Raw genomic sequence first — 25,843 nt, 5'->3', positions numbered from 1 at the left:
GAGTGTAAATATATTTTAAAATGTTGCAGCTATTAGAAATGCAGATACCGATAGATGGAGAAATGCTTAGTATCGGCCGATAATATCAGCCCGCCGATATATCGGTCGGGATCTAATACATAGTCCAGTATTCTTCTGCAGTGGTTTACGGGCAACACAAACCAACTAATATTCACGTAACAATAGTGGAAGGAAAACCAAGTTAACTCCCTTTTATGTGTGCAGATATTCTGAAAATTTGGTTAAAATTTCAACCGAAACTTGTAACTTGTTTGAATGTTCAATGCACCTTAAAGGAGGACTCTTCAGCCCAAATAATGCATGATGAAGATTTTTGTCTTAACTGAAACCTACTCTGATAGATACATCCTGGCATAATCCCTCTAAGACACTAGTTCTATTCGCGTTTTCGGTGGCAACGGAGCAATCCTGGAAGTGGAACCTCGAGGATATTGACTACAGAAGAATAAAGAGAATTGGCTTAAATAATAGAGTTGTAAAAGAGAAGTCATTAATAATTGATGGTTTCTTCTTTTAAACTATATTAATAAAACCAGCCGGGGAGGCCTCTGGCTCACCCCATGTAGCCTGAGTCCTGCAGCGGCGCTGGTTTGAATCTGACCTGCTGCCCTTTGCTGCGTATCATCTCCCCCATCTCTCTTACCCTTACATGCCTATCCAATGTCACTTCAGAATTAAAGGAAAAGCCCCCCACCAAAAAAAAAAAAATACAGCTGAGTGTTAAACTATCTGAAGTACCTGATCAGCAGCAAGCGCCAAGCATGCACAGCAGGATATCAGGTTTCTGTTGCAGTGTTGAGAGGCGTCCACCGGGGAAGAGACATTCAATAAAATATCCAATGTCAGGTTTTAATGCTCGGTGATGAGGACACAGACCAGAAGAATTTGATTTAAGAGTGTGTTTTTATTGTTACCTAATGTGTCTTTATCCGTCTCAAATGTGCTTTCATTTTCTTCTACTGTGTCATTGTCTCCTTCTCCAGTGTCTCTATCTGCCTCTGTGTCTTTATTTTATATTATTGTGATTTTACCTGCTCTGTGTGTCTGACAGTGTGTTTTAATGTGTCTTTAAGTGTTTATTGTCTTCAGCCATCTCTTTTGCTTTAGTTTATCTGACATGTCTCTTATGTTCCTACTCACAGGAGCATTTCATGACTTAGCCCCTTTTAGTTTAAGTCCTCATATTTGAACCAGAGAACGTTGGTCGTGGTTTTTAATCATGGATGTCGTGATTTAGGAAGCTGCTCTTGCTGAATCATTGAGTTCAGTTGGAGGGAAGAAGATTAGCCAACACTGAGCTGCAAAGATTAATCAATTAGTTGTCAACTATTAATTTTATTGCAACTATTTTGACAATCGATTACTGGTTTGAGTCATTTTAAAGATGCTCTGCTTCCAGCTTGTTAAATGTAACTATTTTCTAGTTTCTTTTCTCCTCTGTGACAGTAAACTGAATATCTTCGAGTTGTGGACAAAACGAGACATTTGAAGACGTGTACTTGGACTTTGGGGGCCATTTTCTGACATTTTATAGACCAAATAACTAATCGATTAATTGAGAGAGAGAAAAGCCTAAAGCCCACATGGTGTCCTTTATTTCCATGAGCAAGAAGATATTTCACACTGATTGTACTTGAATATCCGGCCCAAAAGGCCTCCGGGCGAGTTTAACATCTGCGTTGTGTTTTTTCTTTTTTCTTTTTTAAAGCATGTGTGCTGTTCTCCTTTTCTTCCCGAGGCTCCGTGACGATGTGTGAGCTAATTGCTGCTGACTTTATTCTAATGATATTCATGCCGCAGGAGCAGCCGCGGCGCAAACACCTTTACGCTCAGGTCAAAAGTCGCCAGACAGCTCGTCATCTGTCTGCGGCGTGTGATGTCTGATCAGAACATCGCAGGAAAAACCAGACCTGGAAGTGCGCGCCTTTCTGCCCTCAGTTTGTAGCAAATTTCAGAAGCTAAGACTAGTTTTTCAGAAGTGTAAAAATATTCTTTCCTTGAAGTTTTGGTTGTGTGAGGTTGGAAGGATAAACAGCAAACACAGCGTGGAGATCAGAGGTTTGAACCCGAGATTGTCCAGCGTCTGTGTCGCTGCCAAATATAGTTTTCAAACAGTTCAAAATATCAGAGCACACGGAAAGTTACATCTCGTTGAACCAAGAAAACAAATTGTTCAGATGCATGATCCTTCTAAACCCTCTCACCCGCATTGAATGCCTCATCATCTAATGTAAGCTGCAAACGTTCTCATGTCCCGCTAACGAGCTCTTCAGTGTCCGTCCAGTATTAGCTCAATGTATCTGCGGACACAGAACTACGCAGGAGTCTAAATAAGTGAATATATCATCATCTATTATTATATGTACAGTATTTACACATCACCCCAAGCAAAGAAATAATAACAAATATAAAAACTGAATGCTAAATCTTGTTTGCGTCTGCACAGCATGAATATTTTTCAACAGCAACTATACGTATCCCCGAAATGATTTTGTCTAATGCCACACCCCTTTATTTAAATATATAAGAACTGACAATAGAGTGGGAAGAAATATCACTGTTAATACATTTTATGTGGAAGTGCCTTTCAGAGCACCTTACATTCGATCTGGGGTGTCTGATCTTACGTAAGACAGTTGTCATTACTTTGACTTCTTCATGAGGCGACAAAAATGGACATAGCTTTAATCTTAGATATTCTGAGTTATTTCTCTGAATATTACCCCTCTCACCCAGGTCTGAAACATATGTTTTTAATCTTAGATATTCTGAGTTATTCCTCTGAATACCACCCCTCTCTCCCGGGTCTGTAACATATTTTTTTCCTGTCCATCATGGAAAAAGAGAGCAACCTGCGTTGGCTAACATCACGGAGGGCTTGAAGGCCATCACGTGGACACGCCAACAGTTTTCTTGTCACCACTTTGATTTCCTCCTGGGGGCGACAGAAACTCCGGACTGTAGCTTTAATCTTAGATATTCTGAGTTATTTCTCTGAATATTACCCCTCTCAGCTGGCTCTGTAACATATTTTTTTCCTACGCTGGCCTGATTGCTGTTGTAGCAGAAACAACCCGCGTTTAAATAAAGTTTCTGATCTTTCTGGAGGGGCCCACTGGTCTGGCCTACTTGAGATCAGATTAGGGGAATTTGGCCCATAAAAAAGAGTTCACAGCTGCAATATATAAAATAAATAAATAAAATAAAAACATGATAAAACAAGTCAGGCAATAACAATACAAAACACAACCAAGCAAGAAACATGTAAAAGCAGGTAAAAGTATACTTTGGTGGGGAAAGAGTGCAAAACGATCTGGCTTTATGAAATAAAAGTCCCCTGAAATAAATAAAAACTAGCTGGAAAAACGTTATTATTAAAACTAAAATAAAAACATTCGTTTCTTTATAAAAATATATTGACTCCCTTATATTTTATATTTATTCATTGCCTCATTATTTTATTTCAGGATGTATTTCATAGGCATATTCATGTATTTATTTAATATTGAATTAAATGGCATTCCATATGTTCCCACACGGAGCAGCGGAGCTTCAGTAAGCAGACTTTGTGCGGATGGATATAATCTGTTGCCTTCCGATTCGTCCACTCTGCGCACTCATTCCTTCAGCAGCGGCTGAGTGAGAAAACGGCGGAGAAGCTGATCCACATAATGCTACAAGAGCCGGTAGCAGCCTATCCGTCCCGGAAATGTAAAAGAAAAGAGTAAACGAGGGGGCTGGATAAAGCAGAGTTTGGTTCTGTGCGCTGCGGGGCTTTGCGCTTGGAGAGCGGCGCGCACCGCAGCGCGCGATCATAGGGGAGACTTAAAGGCGTCCTCGAGGGAAAACTCTCAGAGACTTCATCTGTCAAGATGCTGCTTATGTCCGATCTGCTGGATACGGCTCCTAGATGAAAACGACTCCGGAGAGAGTCGCTCCGCACCGTGGAACACCGGCGACCATGTCGGATAACTCCAGTGACTTCAACGACACGCGGCCGGCGGCGGCTGCGGTCACACACTACAACTTCCCCGCGCTCATATTCGGGATTCTGCTGATTGTGATCATCACCGGGGGAAACGTGCTCGTGTGCCTCAGCGTGTATCTGGAGAAAGCTTTAAAAACCACAACAAACTACTTCATAGTCAGTCTGGCGTTTGCAGACTTGCTGCTGGCGGTGCTGGTGCTGCCGCTCTTCGTTTACGCAGAGGTAAGCACCGAGCTGTCGGAGCCCGGGTGGAGTACTGCATGAGGCTGGCTGGGGCAACAATGTGAGCTGGAGTATTTCATATCTGTGCAGTGAGTGTCCGTGTGAACCTGCTGTGGCAGCAAACTTTAAGAAAGCCTCGTTTCACTTTCAAAACCAGATAACTTACTGTTGCTGCAGTTTTTAAGCACCTGCACAACCGCAAAGACTCAGACTGGCTACAAAAAAACACTCAAATCCACTAAGATGCGTTAAACACAACTGACCACAAACGAACAAATACATGTACGGAAGAGGATTAGGGTCACTGGTAAAAATTCTCATAATTCTGACTTTAGTCTCAAGATTCTGACTTTAAACTCAGACTACAATTGCAATTCTCTTTCTGTCATTCAGAGTTTTTTTACACATACGGAAGCTATGTGCACTTCCTTTCAAGCCATTTGATAGTAAGATGCCAAAAAATTTGGGAAAAGCATGATAGTTGGCAAGATAAAGATAAAGAATCATCCTGCAGATGTCATCCTGTTTAGTGTCTAATTGTTCTCCATCATGCTGAAACCAGAACAGATGTTAAGGATGACTCATTTTCACTCCTCCCAACTTAAGAGGGAGAAAGTGTCTGATGTTTCCATTTTTAAAGGTTAAGTGTGTAACGTGTTTAATTGTTTTTTATCAAAATCTGTGTTGACAAACTTGTCCTTTTTCTTGAATATTTACCACCTTCATCACTTCCAGTATACCCCGCCGACTTGAAATTTCTATATTTTACATTTGAATTCACATGAACTGGGGTAGACGCGCCATCTTGAAATATGTTAGTCTGTAAGGGACAAACAGGATATACTGCTCTAATTCTAAATATCCTCATAATTCTCAAGTAAAGTAAATATTTTAAGTTATTTTTGGCTTCTTATTATAAAAAGGATCAACGTTTGAGAAAAAAATCTGATCTGGAAAGGTCGTCCATTAAACCCAGCAGGGCCAGGTCGCCATGGTGCAAAATAGAACAAAGACCATCCAGTACTGAGTCGTGCTGTGTTTCCCACTTATTTAATCAGGGTTATTTAAGCACAGGGGGCACACTGGGGTTCATGGGGGGGGAGGGGGGCATGATTCATGAATCAAAATATTAGCAGCCAATAAAAGGTTTAAAGGAAATTCATGAATGTATTAAAAGCCACCTGCCTGCCTGTCTAAATATCTGTGTGGCTCAGAGCTGCCCTGCTGAGGATTCCCTCTTTAAGTCCTCTTAAATTAGCTGCATGTGTGATCTCGTTACCTGTGCCAGTGCCTGCAGCCAATCTATCTACCGCATGTCACGCTGGTGGCTCGGCCGCATGCACTGACTGGATTAGAGAAGTCAGTCTGAAAGTTAAAGCCTTTCCCATGTTCACCTGAGGAGGAAAGCGTTTTACTGGAGGAATGTGTCAACACTGAGCTGCATTGGTGCAAGAGGTTTACACATATTTACTCCCAGATCTAGGGCAACTAATCACTCACTGTGTGTGTGTGTGTGTGTGTGTGTGTGTGTGTAGTTTCAGGGTGGAGTTTGGTCCTTGAACATGCTGATGTGTGACAGCCTGATGACCATGGATGTGATGCTGTGCACCGCGTCCATTTTCAACCTGTGTGCAATCAGCGTGGACAGGTATGTGCGCGTTCGTCTGGTCCAGGTTTATCATCCCTGATAATTAACTATGCTCTTATTTAGATTTTATTCATTTATTTTTTTCATCATTCTAATGATCTTATTTATCTTAATTGATTATCTTAATTAACTTATCTTAGTTTCCTTTAATACCTTAATCCGCCACTAGTGTTTTCTCAGTGCTATTTTGGGTTGTACGTGAGTGTGTGAGAGAGAGACATTAGTTCCTATTCCCTCACTATTCCCTATATAGTGTTTATTAAGTAGTGAGCTATAGAGGGAACACCCAAACAAGATTCAAGACACTCTACGAAACAATCATTGCGTCAATAGATGCGCAGATTAATTGTGTGACAGAGGCGCCAGCAAGCGTCATGTAAACAAACCAAAAATCCTTCTAATTCGTGTATATATATATATGTATGTATGTATGTATGTATGTATGTATGTATGTATGTATGTATGTGTGTTTGTGTTGCATTTACACTGTTTAGAAACACAAGCCCGCACCATTTTTCCTTTTTTCAGTTGTCGGGGGTGCGGTTGCTACTTCTTCTCCTTGGGGAACACCATAGAGTCCATGGTTTTAGCCTGTAAAATAGTAATAGACAAAGCATCCGGTTTGGCAAAGTGCCTTAAACCTGCATTCTATCTATAGTCCTGGATGGGGCGACACATGCGTTTGCAAAAGGAGGTCGGTGTCTGTAGAAATCAGATTTGATTTATTACCTCAATAAACATATTTATAATGAGTTTATGGTCTCAACCGCTAGTTTTAGGTCTTCTGCAACACAGAATTATGGTCTCGTTGATTTTAAAATCGGCGGTAAAGTGTTGGGGGGGGTTTAGGGCGTGGCTATTATATGTAAGTGTGTAACGTGACGTAGAGTGTAAGGGCTCCTCCCTCTCGTCTAAAATCTTCACATCCACAACCAGGATGGCTGCGCCCTTAACGACAAAGTCAGCGACTCATAGTGGATCGCCACAAACCAATGGGTGACATCACACATGCTCTGTCCAGTAATATTAACAGTCTATGGTGAAAACAAGACCCCGTTGCATACAGATCAACACTGCCAAGCCTCCTCACCAACACCAGATCAAGGCCACACACAATGGATAAGCTACAAATACACACAGAACTGCTGAATTAAGATTTTCACAAAAGCCTGGCTGAACACATTTATCTATAGCAGCTAACAGCTAGCTAGCTCTAGCAGCTAACCAGGCAAGCAAGCTAACCACCAGCCATAACAAGACAGGGTAGGTGAATTAAAACAGCCCTGTTCATGTTGTACAGTTTTAGTTAGCCGTAATTAACCTGTGGCTATGTTATTTCCTTACATACACCTACACGTATACCTCTCTGCAGGATTGGAATGATTGAGATTTCTCTTGCACAGCTACCAGAAGACTTACAACCTTTAGACAGGTTGCTCACGTCACATCTCACATTTGATGTTTTTTGAACATCAAAGCATGTATGCCTATTATAATAGACCTCAAGTGTACAACTATGACACTGAAAAGAAGCATAATATACTGTATGTTCTAAGATAAACGTGTTCTTCAGAGTTTTGACCCTTCTTCCTTTGTTTTGTAGGTTCATTGCAGTGTCCATCCCTCTAAACTACAACCGTAAACATGTGGACCAACGTCAGCTGGTCCTGTTGTCGGCCACCTGGTTGCTGGCCCTCGCCGTGGCCTCGCCCGTCATCTTTGGCATCAACAACGTGCCTAACCGCGACCCCAGTGAGTGCAAACTGGAGGACAACAACTATGTGGTTTATTCCTCGGTTTGCTCCTTCTTCATCCCATGCCCCATCATGGTCCTGCTCTACTTCGGGGTTTTCCGCGGGCTGCGGCACTGGGAGGTGACTCGTAAGGTCAAACTGCGCAGCAGCATCGAGGCCTGCAGGAAGCTGCAGCACGCAGCCGTCGCCACCGCCTTCCCCCCGCTGTCAGGCACCATCCCTGGCCCGCTGCCCATGCCTCTGCCCAGGATCATCGAGAGGGACTTGGCCCAGTCTCGGCTGGACGATACGGACGACTACATGCAGGAGATTCCTTATCCCCGGCAGTACAGAGAGAACTCGGTACCCACGGTGACGTACAGCCAAAAGCTGCGCATGAAGAAGAGAGCCAAGATCAACAGTAGGGAGAGGAAAGCTATGAAGGTGCTGCCTGTCGTAGTAGGTGAGTGTTCATGTTCTCCCTCTCCTCCAATCAGAGACAGCTTTGATAAATCAATCTAAATATGGTTAAAGAATCATAACACTGAACTAGAACTAGAGCTGCAAAATAGAATCGTCATATATATATATAGTATCAAGTATTAAATGAATCTGCAACAATTTGGATAATTGATTGAGAATTGTTAATGGGTTTGAGACATCTGTTTTTTTTTTAATAAATTGACTAAATATTCAACATAAACCAGTTTCTCCCCATTGACAGTGTAAATAACAGGAGTGTGAATCTTCACTGATCTCACGATTCAAACTTTTTGTTACGTTTCGATATCGCGATGAAGCACATTGTGCTCGCCTCAAGCAGTCAGATATATATGAGAACAATGAGAATAGATATATATATAAACTCCCAGACAACAGACTAAAACTAAAAAAAGTGACTGGAAAATCAACAAGCGACATCCGTTGGCAAAAATCGATTATGGTCTGTCTCTGCATCAATGCAGAATCCTCCACACCCACATGGCGATGCATCGATGCGATGATTTTTAACAGCCATAGAAAACAAACAACTAAACTGAAATTAAAACAAAAAGATACAGGGCTGGGTATTGCCAACGATTTACCAAAACAATTTCATTTGATTACATTTCCGATTCATTATCAATACTGTAGGGAAATTGTTACTTCTGATAAACACAATTTTTATTCAGTTCACTTTAGAGTACACAGCTAGCTAAGACACACATGTCCGCCATCTTCTACACACTACCACACACCACCGCACACATGCGCTAACCTGCACACACCAGAAAAAAAACCTTCTGCCGTAGTTAATAGTGTTGACGGGAAATAACTTGTTAACAATCTCTCTATACTTTAAACTATCTATATATATATATATATATCTATATATACTGTATATATACACACTGGCCACAGTTATTACAACTTAAAATAAAACTGTTGTTAAATGTGCAAATAAAATGTTCAGTGCTTTAAAATGTCCTTCTGTACTTATCTTTGTGTCCAGTACTTAAATGAGTGTTTTGAACAACAGGAGAGCTGACGCTCCCTTTCTGCTGAGACAGTCAGCGAGTTGAGTTTTTATGTCTGACCAGAGCACTTTCCTTATCTTCTTAGTCCGCATAAGCTCCTTTATGCTGCTTATTTCCAGCCTTAGTGGTTTTTCAGTGACCTGTTTTGTTGACTTGAAGGCATCAAACAGAGAGTGATTGTCCATCACACAGACCAACGGAGGAGCATTTTGTTCAGCATTTCCACAGAAAAATAGCATTGTCTATTCCATCAGACAAGGCCAGTTTCCCCTGCCAGAGTACTCCTCACAACACGTCCAATTCTCTTAGATTGCCAACAGAGGGGAGAAAACTTCCCTCCTCCCATAAGTCTAATCATTTACCCCCCTGTGAACCCCCATCAGGGAGATTTGCAAAAGAAGCTTTGCTGAAAGCAATAACATGTAGAGCATCACTGTTTCCCAAATGCTGAAACCTGAGAGACACCTTTTTTATATTTAAGCTTTCTGAGGACCTCATTTGTCTCGTGAATTGACTGGATTGTGACATCTTTTATATTTGACGCTAAGTTGCTTGCATTAAACATAATGTCTGGTCTGGGTTGTTTTGCAACCCATAGTATCTGTCCTATTTTGGACCTAAGCTGCTCCTTTTCAGTTTCATTAAGAGAGGCATCTCTCTGCTCTGCACGCTGCCTGCAGCTGGATAGGCTGTAGGTTTTTAATGTAACTAGGCTGATGCACATGAACTACACCATTATTACTAACAAAGTCCATTCCCACATAGCAGAATTTTTTTATGTTCCTCACGCCCAACATGGAACGCAGACTTTACCAAAGGGATCACTTCTGTTGAGAAGGTTTCCGAGCCTGCCCAAAGAAAGTCATCAACATCACATGCGAGTAACCCAGTCACTTTACACTGTTCATCCAACCACTCAAATACAGCTTGACACATTTTGCCACCTATACTCAGCAATATTTCTTTCACCTTGTTGTACCAATACAGTGATGCATCTGCAAAGCCATAGACAGATTTGTTTAGTTTCCATAGAATATTTCCCTTTTCTGCTTCAGGAGGGGGTCGGACATAAATTTCTCTGGACAACTGCATGCCCTGTAAGACAGCGGACTTGATGTCCATAGAATGGACTTGCCATTTGTTTTGACATATTACTGCTAATAATAACCTGAGAAATTCAGAAACACAGGTTGGGGAATCTTTGTGCAGCTTGTGAATGTTAAGCTCTTCAAAACCCCTGGCTATGAGTCGTGCTTTTGGCACTACACCATTAGGACATTCCTTGAGACTGCAGACCCATCTGGTAGAGACACACTTCTGACCTGCATCATTAACTTCCACAAATACATTGTTTTTGTACTCATTATTTCCTCCTGTTTGGCTGCATCAAATGAAATGTCTTTTGTCATGAGTACATCAGTCTCCATTTCAGATTTTAACGTTGAGGTTATCAACACTAAGACATATCAATTTGACGGCCATCAGGTTCAACATGTAGATTAAACCAGTTTTTATGCCTTCCAGAAGCCTTGCCTGCTCTGCCTAAACTTGGCTCTCTGTAGACGACTATCATCAGGTATCAGAAATGTTATAGTCTACCTGTTTTTAACTTTACACCAGCAGAAGAGACAGAGTTACCACCAACATTAGCTACATTTTCATCCACGTCAATCAAATTATCGGAAGTTCGGTAAAAAAACTTCACATGAATAAAAACGGTGAATGTGTGTTTCCATCCAAACGGCTTTAAAGCGAAATAAAACCGGTGCGCAATGACGTCACATGCTGTTTTGCGATGGCATGTCAATTGATTTTAGACATTTTGAGGTGTTTCCATTCCTTTTCTTGAATTGCACAACATCCAAGCAAACTTTTGAGAACAACGTTTTTCTAGACCAAATGGATTGCGCCGTCTACCAACGAATGATCAATATTGGACATGTTCTAATTGTACTTATATGCCAGCTGATAGCGACATATCACGCTACAATAAGAAAACAACGACACTATCGACTATCGCAATGATGATGCAGATACAGATACTTGCTTTGTATTTTCCCTCCGGCACCGCTGAGACAACTCTTTTTTTTTGACACGTCTCACTGTTTGAGTGCCTTCCATTTACTCTGGAGGACGTCCCACGGCTTGTCCTAACCTTTGTTGGGCACTTCCATCTGTCTTTGTTGACATCCGCCATGTGTGCAAACAGAGCGGAAATACTAGGCGGAAAGGAACTACAATTTCTTCTTTGTTTTTGACGGGTTGCAAACTCAAATGATCTAAAATGTAATTGCAATTCATTATTTATTCAGCAAATAACGTTTCCATTAGCGTTTATCGCATAAGACTGATGAGACCGAACGTATTTAATTTGAATCGATATTCATGAACTGAAATGAAATTTTACTGTTTCTATAAGGCATTCTTCATTCGATATCACTTAATTTGGATAAAAATGTGTGGATGGAAACATAGCTACTGTGATCTGTTTCACTTTGTGTCATTGTAGGATGATCCACTTCTCCTGTATTCTTCCCCCTGTCTCTGGTGTTGTGTGTCTGTTCGCTGTCTATATTTTCTTCTCTATCAGAGCTTTCTGCTACATTGTTTAAACTGCCTCTCTTGCTTGCCTTCTCTCTGCTGTCTTGCATAGTTTGCTTATTCTGAGATTCCTGTGTGTTTACCTTACAGAGCCTGGATACACTCCATCCAGGTGGACTCTAACTAGATCCTGGTGCACTCTAACTAGAATCCCCCCATGTCTTACAAATACAACAGCTCCATCCTGACCTATAAATATCATTGGTCCCTTCCACTCAGGACAGTCTGTTCTTTTGTAATATACCTTGTTTCCTGTCACATACATGTCATCTGTGGGCCCGAGCTGCTTTTTTATTGCCCTACTTATCTGCTCAGAAAACTCTGCTTTTGTGAATGCTTTCCTAGAAGCATCTAAAGCTGAAATGTGTTCTCCTACTCTAGCACTCATGGTGGTTGGTACCTTCTAGAGCAGGTAGTTTATCAACTAATACAGTTACTTAAAAGTTGATATGGACAGTACCCCTGAACCTTCAGCATACTGTTCTTAGCTGTGAGGGCCCAGTCAAAGGGAGTGTGCCAGTCACATCCATTCCCTCGTTTGACCTTCTGGAGGATCTCAGTCAGTGTTCAGTAGTCCGTTGTTTCAGGGACTGTATCCTGCTGTGTTTTTTGTCTCAATGTTAAAGTTTTCAGCCATGTCTCTGATATCTTTGTTGTTGAATTCTCCACCATTGTCACTGTACAGCCTCTGGGAGGCGCCATGGACACTAATTCAAGTGTAAATGAAGGAGTTGACCATTTCAGATGACTCCTTTGTTTTCACAATTTTTCCCACGCTGAAACGTGTGAAGTGGTCAATGATGTGAAGAAACCATAAACCTGGTTCCAACTCATGCAGATCCATGGCCACGGTCTCGTTATATTCCGAAGCTAAGGGCAAGCCCACAGCAGGCTTTGTCTTTTTGGACATCTGGCATACATCACAGTCATTCTACTTAACAGGAGTGACAGATACATTCACAGAGAAAAAGCACATATTAAAAGAAGATTTTATTAATCAATATCAGATCACTTACAGACCCAGCTGGCCCAGCTGCCCTTCTGGAGAAAGAGCCTAAATAAACTCATCTGTCTTGTTTTGGTTTGCTGTTATGGCTGCATCAATACGGTAAGCCCTAACCAAATTAAATCGCATTATTGCATTATCATCCAATTTTGTGTTCACTGTTTGGCCACCATAATGGCCACGTAACTTTGTTTATATTCTCACACACGGAGCACCGCCAGAGACGGTTTACAAATGCATGTGAAAGAGAGAGAAAGCTCACCTGCCTCCACGAGAGTTTTTGAAGTTATGAAGATAACAAAAAATTCCCTGAGAATAGTACAAAACATAATTTGGGTTGCCTTTGTTGCAATCGCCCCTCCAAACTTTCCTTTAAGGTCCCATGACATGGTGCTCTGAGGATGCTTTTATATAGACCTTAGTGGTCCCCTAATACTGTATCTGAAGTCTCTTTTAATAGACCTTAGTGGTCCCCTAATACTGTATCTGAAGTCTCTTTTATATAGACCTTAGTGGTCCCCTAATACTGTATCTGAAGTCTCTTTATATAGACTGTAGTGGTCCCTCATACTGTATCTGGAGTCTCTTTTATATAGACCTTAGTGGTCCCCTAATACTGTATCTGAAGTCTCTTTTATATAGACCTTAGTGGTCCCCTAATACTGTATCTGGAATCTCTTTCCCAAAATTCTACTTTGGTGCAGAATTACAGCTCTAGGAAGTTGTTCCTTGCCTTTAATCTTCCCCTTAACATTTAAAGGAATGTACAGGTACGTGTATGTGCAAAAGTATGGCTTTTGGAAAGAAAAAAAAAGATTAAATATGAATTACCAAACAGACATTAATTAAGAAGTTCCCCATACTTTTGGCACATTGGCCAGGAGTCCTTCTTGATGCCTTCTATCTCAAACATCTCTCTCAGATAAGGCCAAAGATGATTGGGAATGTCTGGCTGCTTGTCTGCCGAATCTCTGGGATCTCTGTTTTCTTCATTTTCAATCATGTCCCCATCCATATTACTATGTGCTAACGTTAGCACCATCAAGCTGCGCTGATTTGCCGCGAATGAATGCAGAATGCCGCCAAGTCTGTCAAGTTGTATTGTAGTGATGCATCAAGTGTAACGTACAGTATAGTCCCATCCGATTAGACTGAGTATGGTAATGATGACGCGAACAATAGTAACGGTAACTCCAGTGAAATGATTTGAAACTTGTTAGTGAGGACTAGATCAGGACTGTATTAAAGCTGGTTCTGGTTTCCAACTTGGCCCCAGGTGTGTCTGTTAAAACACGGACGGAGACAACCTCTCTCTTTTGATGCTTTATTATAATCAAGTAACCTAGGTAACAGGGGAAGAACACAAACAACAAAATCACTAGCTAACTAACTTTAAATGTGCAAAAACTATAGACCACAGCAGCAAGCTTAAATGAACTGACAACATAACTTATACAACTTATAGTTCTCAAATACTCACACACACACAATCTCAACTGATTGTCCTCCGACGGGACGGCTAGTCTTTTTCTTTTATCTCACTTTTTATCCTGTGTGGCACACGCCAGCTCGCAGTGTGAGACAGGTGTCCGCACTACTCTCTGACATCATAACATTTTGTACAAAACTAAAGTAACGAGCCAACATTGTAGAATGTAAATGGTAGAAAGTACTGATATTTGTGTTAAAGTGTAAGGAGTAAAAGTAAAAAGTCGCCAAAAGTGAATTAAAAATATCAGAAAAATCTACTTAAGACCTTTTAGTCAGGTAAGCTATCGAGATTCAACTTCTTACTGAAGCCCTCTGCGTCAAATCCAAATGGATAAAAGGGATGTTATTCTTCACCCAGGGTTAACGTCTGAATTATGAAAAGACTTTATTGTCTTTTATTGTCATTATACATGTATAACGGAATTGGACGCGGTCCTATCAGCGCTAACATCCACCAAAGTGCAAAACAGCTGAATCATAACTACAATAAAAGAAAAAAGAGCAGGTCAGAAGTGTTATTTCATCAGCTGTTCCAGTGATTGTAGTCTGGCATCAGTCAGCTTGGGCATCCTTTGTTCCCTATTATTACTTACGTTAATGAATTTCTGAGAGCCAAACAAACCAGTAAAAACATTTTTAAACTTTAATATTTGTGGTATTATCTTAATTGTAGCATTCAGCTACAACCAACCCACTGCTCTTAAAACATGTTCAGTTGAAATTGTTTTTCCTGTGCTGTTAAGGGGCCACTGTGCCTTTTCATTAAGGCCACTTGTGTATTTCAGTTATCAGTTTACTCAGTGAAGCAGGAAATAGAAGTAAAATTGCTCGTGACAGCAGTTGAGGTGTTTTAGTACTGAACAGTTCAATATGGTAATTACTGGCCTGTCTAAAAAGTGGCACTGCAGCAGCTGTGTGTGGAGCCAATTAATCAAACAGGATCAGAAAATAAATTGTAGACAATTTTCACATTTTCCAATCATAACTTGATTTTCTTTCACTTTTTGCTTTGGAAGAAAAAATGCACTTTGGACTCTTAATCAAAACAGTTAATCAGCTTTTGCTCTTTATCTTTACAATTGAATTAATTTGTGTTGCAGCTCAGGTCCTGTAGATGTGAGGCTGGCGATGTTTATGCAGGTTTACTGCGAGTGACGGTATCAACGCATCATATCTAACTCGCGGTCTGTCAACAAGCAGCGCCATTACAGCTTAAAGCCCTCAATCCAATTATGCAACACATGCTGTCACATATCTACTGTACACAGACAGGCTGAGTTCTGCTCTGAGTCATTCACTGTTTGGACCAATGATCCACCAGAGATGACTCACTTTTTGGGGTGGGGGGGGGGTGGACAGTGGCTAGACAGGAAAGGTGGGAGAGAGACATTCAGCAAGGGCCGCAGGTCAAATTTGAACTGGGGCCGACTTACTGGGTGAGCTAGAGGTCGCCCCAGAGATGACTCACTTTTATTCTGTAAATGCTTTCCAACACATACTGTATACAATTATTATACAATTTCCTTCTGCTGCAAACTGCAGTGCTCAGGAGATTTGTTAGCTGTTTATTGACATATGGCAGCACCGGGTGGTATAAGACTATTAACCAGTCACACTAACTTATGTCAACAGTAAAGAGTTTCAACATGCAGCGCAAAGCCTTGACTGCAGAGCACAAGCTGATTCTATACAATCCCAACCAGTCATCAGTAGTCTGCAGAGATAAGCAAAATAAGAGCATAAATAACTACCAATGTCTGACAATTTTGCCTTTTAATTTTTAGTTTTTTCCCCTTAGAAAAAACACTGTACCCGTCTATACTTACACATATTTCAAAGATCTGTATTTTTCAACCTGGACCCTATCTTTTGATGTTTCTGTGTCTATGTTACTAATCGGAGCAACAAACCTTAAAATTGGTCCAGTATTGGGGAAGATTGCTGCAGTCAGCAGCAACAAAACAAGCTGCAATGGAACCCTAAAGGGCAATTGCGCACCTTCAATCAATCTAAGTTTATTCATATAGCACTTTACAGCAACCAGCAGGTATCCAAAGTGCTTAACGGAATGAGTAAAATCACATCATACAATAGAAAGTACATAAAAACATAAAAACAGTAAAATCAGAAAAGGTTACAAAGAAACAAAAGAATAAAATTGTCAAACCACTGCTACATATTAAAAGCCAGACTAAACAGATTTGAGTTTGAGTTTAGACTTAAAAAGAGCTAGATCTGTAACAGTGCGTATATCAGGGGGGTACTTGTTTCAGAGTCTCGGGGCAGGAACTGCAAAAGCCTGACCCCCCCACCGTTTCTACCTGGACCTTGGGACTTCTAAAACCAACTGATTTGAAGACAGCAATGACCGGTTGTGCTCCGGCAAAGTTAAAATTTCAGACAAATACTGAGGGTCGAGACTATGTAAAGCCCTGATAACAAACAACAAAATCTTAAAATCTACTCTTAAACGCACCGTGAGCCAATGCAGGGTGTAGAGAGTGATGTGTGTATGTCTAGATGTATTTATTTAAAAGCGAGTAGCAGCATTTTGCACAAGCTGAAGGCGTGAGATGGACGTCTGATTCAGACCAACATAAAGACAATCACAGCAATCCAACCTTGAACTAAGAAAAATGGCCTTTTCTAGGTCATGCCTGCTCAGGAAAGGCTTAACTTTAGCCAGCAGAAGAAGCTGGAAAAACCTAATTTTAACAACATTACTGATCTGCTTATCAAATTTCATGCTGCAGTCAAAAGTAACCCCCAAGTTTTTGACAGCTGATCTAGTGTATGATGCCAGAGCTCCCAGACTCAAAGCTGGACCATTCTGCATGCCTGGACTACTGAAAGTAATACACTTCGTTGTACCTTTTATTCAAGTTAAGAAAGTTGTCTGAAAGCCACAACTTTAGACTGGCCCCAATGGAGCTATTAAAAACCTGCTTCACAATTCTGGTGGGGACAATGTCTAAGGGACAGTTGGTTTCATGTGTTGTACAACCTCACTAAGTAATGTCATAGAAACTGGGATAAATTCCTCAAACCCAGCTGAGTGTGTAGGAGAAGCAGGTAAAAACACCTTAAAATTAGCACTGGTGATTTTCCTGATAGATGCTACTTTGTCAATAAAATTACCAAGAAATTTCTCACATGTACTGAATTACGCATATGTCGAAGCAGAGGTGCATGGATTTATGATTTGACCCATTTATAAGAGTTAATAGTTGTAAATAACACTCATGGCAACTGCTTTAATCCGATAAGGGGCAATAGAGTCTGAGATTTCAGTGCATGTGGAATGAAACACAGAGAATTTGATCTGGGAAAGAGGGAGAGACCAGACCATTCTTTACATAAAACTGTGATCCAACAAACGCAGAGGCAAACTCTCCAGCTGAAGAGAAGGTGATGCAACGGCGCCTAGAAGCTGACGAGACGGGCGGTGGAACACTGATCTCAAACCTGACGGGGAAGTGATCTGGGATACCAGTTTCAGTTATTTCTCCAAGTGAAACTGAAAGCCCATAGGAGATGATGAGATCCAATATATGGCCTAGACGATGTGTCGGCCCTCCCACACATTGGTTTAGACCAAAAGAGTTCAAAAGTGTTTTAAAATCATGAGCAAGTGGGTTTGAGGGGCAACCTGGAGTCTGAGGAGGAGCTAGTAGTGGAATGAGAGAAGCATTAGTGGAGCTCACAGGCTTGGGAAAACACAGTCCATTAGAAGGTGGAGACACTAATTGCCAAGGTAGGGACAGAGTCCCTTAACTGAGGTTTAATTGACACCTTCTCACAAGCAAAAATCAGTCAGATTGTCAGACCCTTAGGCCGGCTACACACTGGATGCGCTGCGCGAGCGTGTCAGCTAACAAGTTAGCGCTTACACACTGCCTGCGTGACACACACGTCTCATGAGTGGCTCAAAACCCGCGGAAAGCGCATGCCTGCTAGAAATAGAACCGACACCTATTTTTCAAACCAACACACAAGCATGTTTGAAGCATTTCCAGGCTAAATGGAATAGGAAAAGATTTTTATTAATGTATTTGTGTCCCGATGACACAAATAATGATGATCAGGTAGCGTTACCTTGCGTAAGCATAGACACCTGGCTGTTAGCAGTGTGTGAGTGCTATTGGAGGGCGGGTCTCTCCAAGAAATTGCGTGTGTTGCATAATAACACGACAATGACGAATATGCCCAAATCAACTAGTTAAGTTCAGGAAAAAGATTGTGGGTTGAGCGTTTCCTTGGTTTTAATATTTTGTTTTTGCCGCTCTCCGGCTTGAAAGTGCTGAAGTTACCATTGAATATTTAAGTGGTTGGTATGGTATGGCTCTATATCCATGGTAGTACAAGGGGGATATTGTTGTGCATGATCAAATATTTTAGTTTTTTTTTTTATTCATCGACAGATTTGACAGAACTGTCGACAAAATCATATGAGGACAGCCATGATAAAATATAGGCCAGTAATATCCGCCATGCTAATGTAGTAGCACATTAAAAACTACCAGGTAAAAATCTGTTATGCTTTTGTGGCTTAAATACTGTGACAGAACTTAAACATATATACAGTGTATATGTACACACACACACACACACACACACTGTATAACAGTCTTATCAGAGCTGGCCTGAATGCATCTCATGAATAGGTAGTGATGCATGATCCAGTCCTTCTGACAGCACAAATGTGTCATAATATGCAATGTCCTCCAATCTTCTGGAAAGAGGGATATAAATCTCATCCATCAACTTCTCAACACAAAGCTAATAAATCGTCCTGATCCATTTTTATCACAAATATGCAACGCCACCTGAGACAAATGCCCTAAGTTTGACTCATTGACACAGCTATTTATAGTCTTAGCCGATCAACGAAACAAAGCTTGTTAAAGTTACGTTATCATTTGAACAGACGGACCTCTGGTTTTTGTTAGAGGAGCTGCTGTGAATCATGTTTTTACACTAAATCAGCCAGCAAGATAAAACAAAATCCTTTGAGTCACTGTCCCTGTGTGGCCAGTTAATATGTAAAAGTCGTCTCCATCTGTGTCTCTATCTTTTCTGAAAGGAAACTTTTCTTGTGAGGGAGAAGTGGAAAAAAAGTCCCAAATTTATCAAACACCCCCGAGCAGTAGTGTCTCAAGTTAAAATTATGAGACGGAAGGGTCGTTACATTTCTACTCTGTCTCTTATGAACTGGGTCTGGTCGTGAATCATTTAGAGACACGCTGTCAAGTCCCAGTGAAACAGTGATACACAGGGTTTCGTCCTTATTTGATGCATTTCCCCTTGAATATGGATCTTCAAATAACATGGAAAAAAGAAGAAATTAATGAGAGAGCAGCAACAAGGAGAGAGGGACTTATTTTTTATATGAGCCCGGTGGAGGGATGGGGGTTGTTAAAATATTGTTTTATTCTCTGCCTGCAGTTACACCCTTTGGTCATCCATTAAAGGTATATTCACAAGTTCAGCTTGACACTTCCTTTTCATAGTTTGGGATATGCCTGAAAATAGAGTTTTTGTGCCTGTAATATTGGTTTTGGAAAGTTGCACTGTACATTTGAGTTTGTACCTGCAGACCTTGGAAGTTGTTTTTTGGGGTTTAACATTCATGTTTCTGCTTTTTTGCAAAATTGTGCATTAAATTTGAATGTTGGCAAGCTTCCACCCTCTGTCCATCTTTGATCATCTGTGTTCTTGGGTTTGATAGAGATTTATTATACATTACAAGCTGCAGTGTTCGGGTCATTATACCTGCTTCTCTAAAGCTAGAACGTCATCTCTTACTGTCTCACTGAGCTTGATTAGTCAGAAGTGAAATGTCTGCCCTCTCTACTGTGAAAATCTTCCGTTTTCTTTAAACCAGAGATCTTCAACACAGGGTCCGGGACCCCCATGGGGTCCTCAAAGTTACTGCAGGGGGGCTACCAAATTATTGTTAAGAAAAAATATTGATAAGTGTCAAGAAAATAAAAATATCTTAACACATGAATCCAACATAATATTAGCAAATATAATGATGATGATAATGAAGCCAAGACACCATACAAAACTGCAAGAGAAATGTCTTGATTCTAGACACCTTGATCGTGACATGATAAAACTGACTGTTAGGTGCCTTTGACTTGACCATTGTGATGTCAATTAGTGCCTCGACATAATAGAAGTTATATCAAAAAGTTAGAAGTTATGGAGAAAAAACTTTTTAACAGGCAAAAACAGAACACAACATGGCTCTAGGTAGGTGGCTATTTGCCTCAACCGTGTGTGTGTGTGTGTGTGTGTGTGTGTGTGTGTGTGTGTGTGTGTGTGTGTGTGTGTGTGTGTGTGTGTGTGTGTGTGTGTGTGTGTGTGTGTGTGTGTGTGTGTGTGTGTGTGTGTGTGTGGGGGGGGTTATGGAAGATTTTACAGGGAGAAAAGCTATTGCATGATAAATGTGATCTCTGTTCATGTCAGTACACCGGCTGCAGCATTCTGGATCATCTGGAGAATATTGAGGGACTTATTAAAGTAACCTGATAATAAGAAACTACAATTAGGGATGCAAGTAAAGATTATTTTCATTATTGATAATATCCTCGGTAAGACAAAATACAAAAATGTCTTGTTTTGTCCACAACTCAAAGATATTCAGTTTACTGTCATCAAGGAGTGAAGAAACTAGAACATATTCACATTTCACAAGCTGGAATCAGAATTAAATATGACTCAAACCGATCAATCAATTATCAAAACAGTTGTAGACTAATTTATTAATTGACAGCTACTGATTTAATAAATCTTTGCAGCTCTCATTACAATAGTCCAGCCTCAAAATAACAAACGCATGGACTAATTTTTATACATCATTTTGAGACAGGATGTGCTAAATGTTTGCAATGTTATGCATGTGAAAGGAGAATTAAAGGCTGTTGAAGGATATAAGTTGAAAAAAGATAACTCAGAGATTTCTTACGTGGTGTTGGAGGCCAGGACAACACCATCCAGAGTAGCTATAGCTTTAGATAATGAGCTTCGAAAGGTCGTCCAGGATTTCATGTCCTTAATGCATGCTTGAAGTTTCTTTTGGCTTGATTGAGAGGTATAATTGGGTATCATCTGCATAACAGTGAACGTGTATGGAGTGTTTCTTAACAATATTGCCTAAAGAAATCATGTATAAAAGGTGAAAGGCACTGGTCCGAGCACTGAGCCTTGTGGAACACCAAGGCTAACTTTAGCCTGCCTGGAGGATTCATCGTTAACATGAACTAACTAACTATCTTAGTGCGGTTCCTTTAATGGCAATTAAATGTTCCAGTTTCTGTAATAGGATGTGATGGTAAACGGTGTCAAATGCAGCACTAAGATCTAAAAAGACAAGTCAGGAGACAAGTCCTTTGGAGACTACTAATAAAGACATTGATCATATCTAATAAAGTGTTAATCAAGGGTAAATCTCCATTAAGTAGCCTAGTTGGGATAGGGGATAATAGACAGAATAACAGATAGCATAGCTAAAGAAATGTAACTTGGTGAAGATTTGATAGGAGAAGAAGAAGTCTAAATATTGTCTAAGGTCTCACAGCTGTTCCTAGGCTTCCTGCGTTTGAAGATAAATCGGTACAGGTTGAGGGCAGGAAGTGAGGAATTGTATCTCTAAGGGTTAATTTTATCATTAAAGAAGTTCATCAAGTTGTCACTACTGAGAGCTATGGGAATAGATGGCTCAATAGAGCTGTGACTCTCTGTCAGCCTGGCTACACCGCTGAAAAGAAACCTGAGGCTCTTCTTATTTTCCTCCATTAATGATGAGTAAAAGGCTGCTCTAGCATTTCAAGGGGCTTGCCTTTACCTTTTACTGCCTTGCCAGACTGAACAAGATTCTTCCATATTGGTGAACGTCATTTACTTTGAGGTGTTTGCAAGTTTTGTTTTAATTTGCAGGTTTGGGAGTGAAACAATGGAGCTAACTCCCTTTGTTTTATCATCGTCTTCTTTTAGATGAGCAACAGAGTCAAGCGTTGTTTGCATTGAGCTTGTCTACAAGATGATCCATTTGGGAGGGACTAAAGTTAACATTAGACTAACTTATAAGACTATATTGTCCCAAAGGAAATTTGTCTTGGACACATAAAGATACAGTATATGCTGCTTAGAAAATACAAGGAGCAGGATTCCTCTGTTACATTGGGGCATATGCCGATAGAGTCACTCTGTTTAATTTAGCTACAGCACTATCCCATAGATGCATAGAAACGTTCACCTTATGACGTGTAGTAGCAGTAAAGTAATAAGAATTCAAAAGTTATTAAGTACTGTGCAATTCTGTGTACTCATACTTTATACTTATACTCCACTAAAATGAGGCAAATACTGTAGGCTACTTTGCTCTAAACTAAATTAATTTATTACCTTTAGTTACACGTTACTTTGTAGATGCAGATTAATAATATTAAATATATCATTATAAGAGGAAATTCACAAGCTTCCCAGCAGTACATAAAAGTCTTAAAAATTAAATAACTAATTTATATAATAGATATTATTCTGAAATAGGCCATTCTGCATAATGAGTACTACTACTTCTTGAAACTTCAAGTATATTCTGTACTTTTACCGAAGTAAGATTTTAAATGCAGAACCTTTATTTGTAGTAATTTTACTTTCTTAATTATAAGATCTAGTACTTTTGTGTTGTCTTCACTTTCGGGGCCCTCTCGTATGCGTCAAATTGACCCGTGACTTATTTTGGGTTTTAAAAACAATTCTTAAATAAAGTTTTACTTCATAATTTATCAACAAATATTGTCTTTATCTCAATTTCAAACATTTGAGATAGCGTATATGTTTAGGAAATACATCAGTCTCTACTAGATCACAATTAAAAATGGAAGTGGCACTTGTTTTTTGTCATAAGGTTATAATTCGTGTTAAAAATCCACCATGGAAAATATTCTGGTCATATCCAGACTAATATTCTGAATTGAGTCAGGAATACATGTTTTTATCACAGAAAATAAGGTAAGGCCGTTGAAAAAAATGTAACTTGTACCATTTTTCTTCTTGTAAAAATTTGAAATGGGTCAATTTGCCCCCAATACCACACAAGGGTTAAATCAGGGTTTCATGCAATACACAATGTAGCACTCAAGGCTAAATACGTAGAAAGTTTGGATCACAACAAACTATAGGAAGATAAGATTCTTTATTAAATTATTGATTCCATTCATTCATGAATGTCTTTCTGTTTGAGTTTGTTTTCCATAGATGTGGTTGAAAATGCACCAAATCAGTTAAATAAAATGAGAGGAAAAAATGAAGCTGTTTCTTAAAAGCTGATCCTTCTCTACATGCAACTAAAATGAAAAATAACTAAATAAATAATGTTAACATGTCTGAACTCAGTCTGGGTGACATTTTCCAAACACCTTCAATGGCCACAACACCAGATTTAAAGGACAAAAAAATTACCGTGCCAACATTTTAATTGCTTTGAACATTGTGACATTTCACATGGTTGATTTTTGTAATTTTACTGATCCTGCCAGCAAAAACAAGAATGATTGGGACTAATTAGCAAGAGAATAACAACCCCCAGATGGCTATTGTCACATTGCTGAGACATATTGGGAAAATTGGTGTCGGAATATTTAGTTTTACCGCTGTCTCTCACAGGATGAATACGAATGTGAGCACGACACAAGACACTGCATGCAGAAGTCAATCCGTCACTTTGTTTTCAAAGCAACGTCTGGGTTTGAATGAGTTATGATGAAACCTTATGACTAAGTGGGCATTATCACCAAAAAGGAGAGAGGAGAGCGTCAATGAAACGGCCCATTGGGGGGGCATCCTGTTCTTTAACCCCCAACCCCATATAACCAACTTTATATTTCACAATTACTGTTGTCCCTCAGATTGTTTATAGATTTCAACTTTTCCAACTGCACTTGAAGGCAGCTTATTTCCCAGGAGAGAGAAAAAGAGATGAGTGAGTGTTTTGTTGTTGCAGGAAACATTCAGCTAGTAGCCTACACAAACTCCCGGGCAGTTCAGTGCTTGTGTTTCGTTTTTCACCCTCATAGTGTTTTAAAACGTTCGCACTATCGTTCAAAATGAATGGAAACACCTGTGTTGGCCGGACGGCCGACACAGGTACTGTGAACGCAGCCTAACTCTAAACTTTCATGTTTTCATGCAGGTTGCTTCCTGTTCTGCTGGACTCCGTTCTTCGTGGTGCACACGACTCGAGCCGTCTGTGTGACGTGCGACATCCCCCCCGGTCTGATGAGCACCGTCACCTGGCTGGGCTACGTCAACAGCGCTCTCAACCCCATCATCTACACCATCTTCAACACAGAGTTCAAGAAATTCTTCAAGAAATGTTTCAGCAGCTGCTGTCGGATTTCCCTCCACAGACGCTAAAGGAAAGAAACCAGTTTAGCCAGTCAGCTGATCTCTGGTCTGCCATGCTGGATGTGGATGCCTAAAGTTGATGGTATCCGGCTGGTAGGAAAAATACGCTTTAACAGTTAATTATATCATCTTTTGTCATTTGGGGATGTACTTTTCTTGATCCTCTGGGATGACTGCCCCAACAAAAGGATGTTGGACAATAAAGCTGCAGCTAAACAGACTCAAACTCTCCTGTCTGAGAGGAACTTTACCCCCTTTCAGTTTGACTGTACAGCACGCCTTTACTGTATATCCGCCTTGGTTGTCGTTGGTCTGCCAGTTCCAGTAAACGACGTGGGATTTGTACTGCGCCTGGTCTGCCCAAAAGGATTAATCAGGGCAAAATTGTTCCAAGGATGCAGAGAGACCGAATAAGCTTCAACACACCAGAATGTCATGCAGCTGGAAGCAGCTTCGTGACAAAATAGACCTCTAAAAAGGACTAGTTTACTATTTTGGTAAATATGTTTAGTCGCTTTCTTGCTGAGAGTTGGATGATTAGATCAATACCATTCTCAAGTCTGTACGCTAAATATGAAGCTACAGTCAGCAGCTGGTTACAACAATTTGTAGTTTTACAAAGGGCTGTGATGTTGGGCTATTTCTGTCCCAGGAGAGTAAATCCATGGCAACCTGCGGACACCGCATGCTAGCCTTTTCCCTCCGTTTCTAGTCTTTATGCTAAGCTAAGCCAACTGGCTCCAGGCTGTGGTATGGATCTTTTCATCCAACTCTCGGCCAGAAAGCTAAAAAGAGGACTACCCAAAATGTTTTGCTATTTCTTTAAAGCATTTGTTTCCAAACGGGGGTATGTGTACCTCCAGAATCATTTATAAGAGTGCGGGTTTGTGGGATATGTAATTGGAGGTTGAAAGACTGAAGGGGTGCAGGACTGTAGTGAAAGTTTGTGAAACACAAAGTTCACGTCAATCCTTCCGGCACTGTCAAATGTTAAATAAGACATTAAAGTTCTTCTGGGAAATGCCAAAAAATCACCAATTAATCAACGAGTGACAGCAAGAGGCTGGTCGAAGGGAAGTAGGGACAAAACGCTTCATCAACTAAATATCCGCCCGGGATCTGAGGCGTGTTATCAAGATGTATGAGTGGAGTTTTTAACCTTTAGAGGAGCAGCTGGACCTGCTACATCCAGTCGAGTGA

At 40.5% G+C, this 25,843-nt stretch overlaps 1 protein-coding gene and 1 long non-coding RNA gene across 2 annotated transcripts in view; one reads left to right on the top strand and one right to left on the bottom strand.

Moving 5' to 3' along the window:
• Window positions 1-3,646: 3,646 nt before the first annotated feature.
• drd4b (dopamine receptor D4b) lies at window positions 3,647-25,837 on the top strand. The gene is made up of 4 exons (XM_034865196.1): window positions 3,647-4,231; window positions 5,767-5,879; window positions 7,483-8,075; window positions 24,429-25,837. Exons 1-4 carry the CDS (start codon window positions 3,932-3,934, stop codon window positions 24,650-24,652), a joined length of 1,230 nt encoding a protein of 409 aa, XP_034721087.1. The 5' UTR covers window positions 3,647-3,931; the 3' UTR covers window positions 24,653-25,837.
• The window catches only part of LOC117942049, an 8,405-nt gene continuing 1,382 nt past the window's right edge, over window positions 18,821-25,843 (bottom strand). Inside the window, exons 2-3 of the long non-coding RNA XR_004656055.1 lie at window positions 21,505-21,507; window positions 18,821-18,843 (exon numbers count right to left, since the gene is read on the bottom strand). This is a non-coding gene — a long non-coding RNA (uncharacterized LOC117942049). The remainder of the gene's footprint in view (window positions 18,844-21,504; window positions 21,508-25,843) is intronic.

The sequence above is a fragment of the Etheostoma cragini genome, chromosome 1 (genome assembly GCF_013103735.1).
Source record: "Etheostoma cragini isolate CJK2018 chromosome 1, CSU_Ecrag_1.0, whole genome shotgun sequence".
NCBI classification, from domain to species: domain Eukaryota; kingdom Metazoa; phylum Chordata; class Actinopteri; order Perciformes; family Percidae; genus Etheostoma; species Etheostoma cragini.
This window is presented reverse-complemented; position numbering and strand designations above follow the sequence as displayed.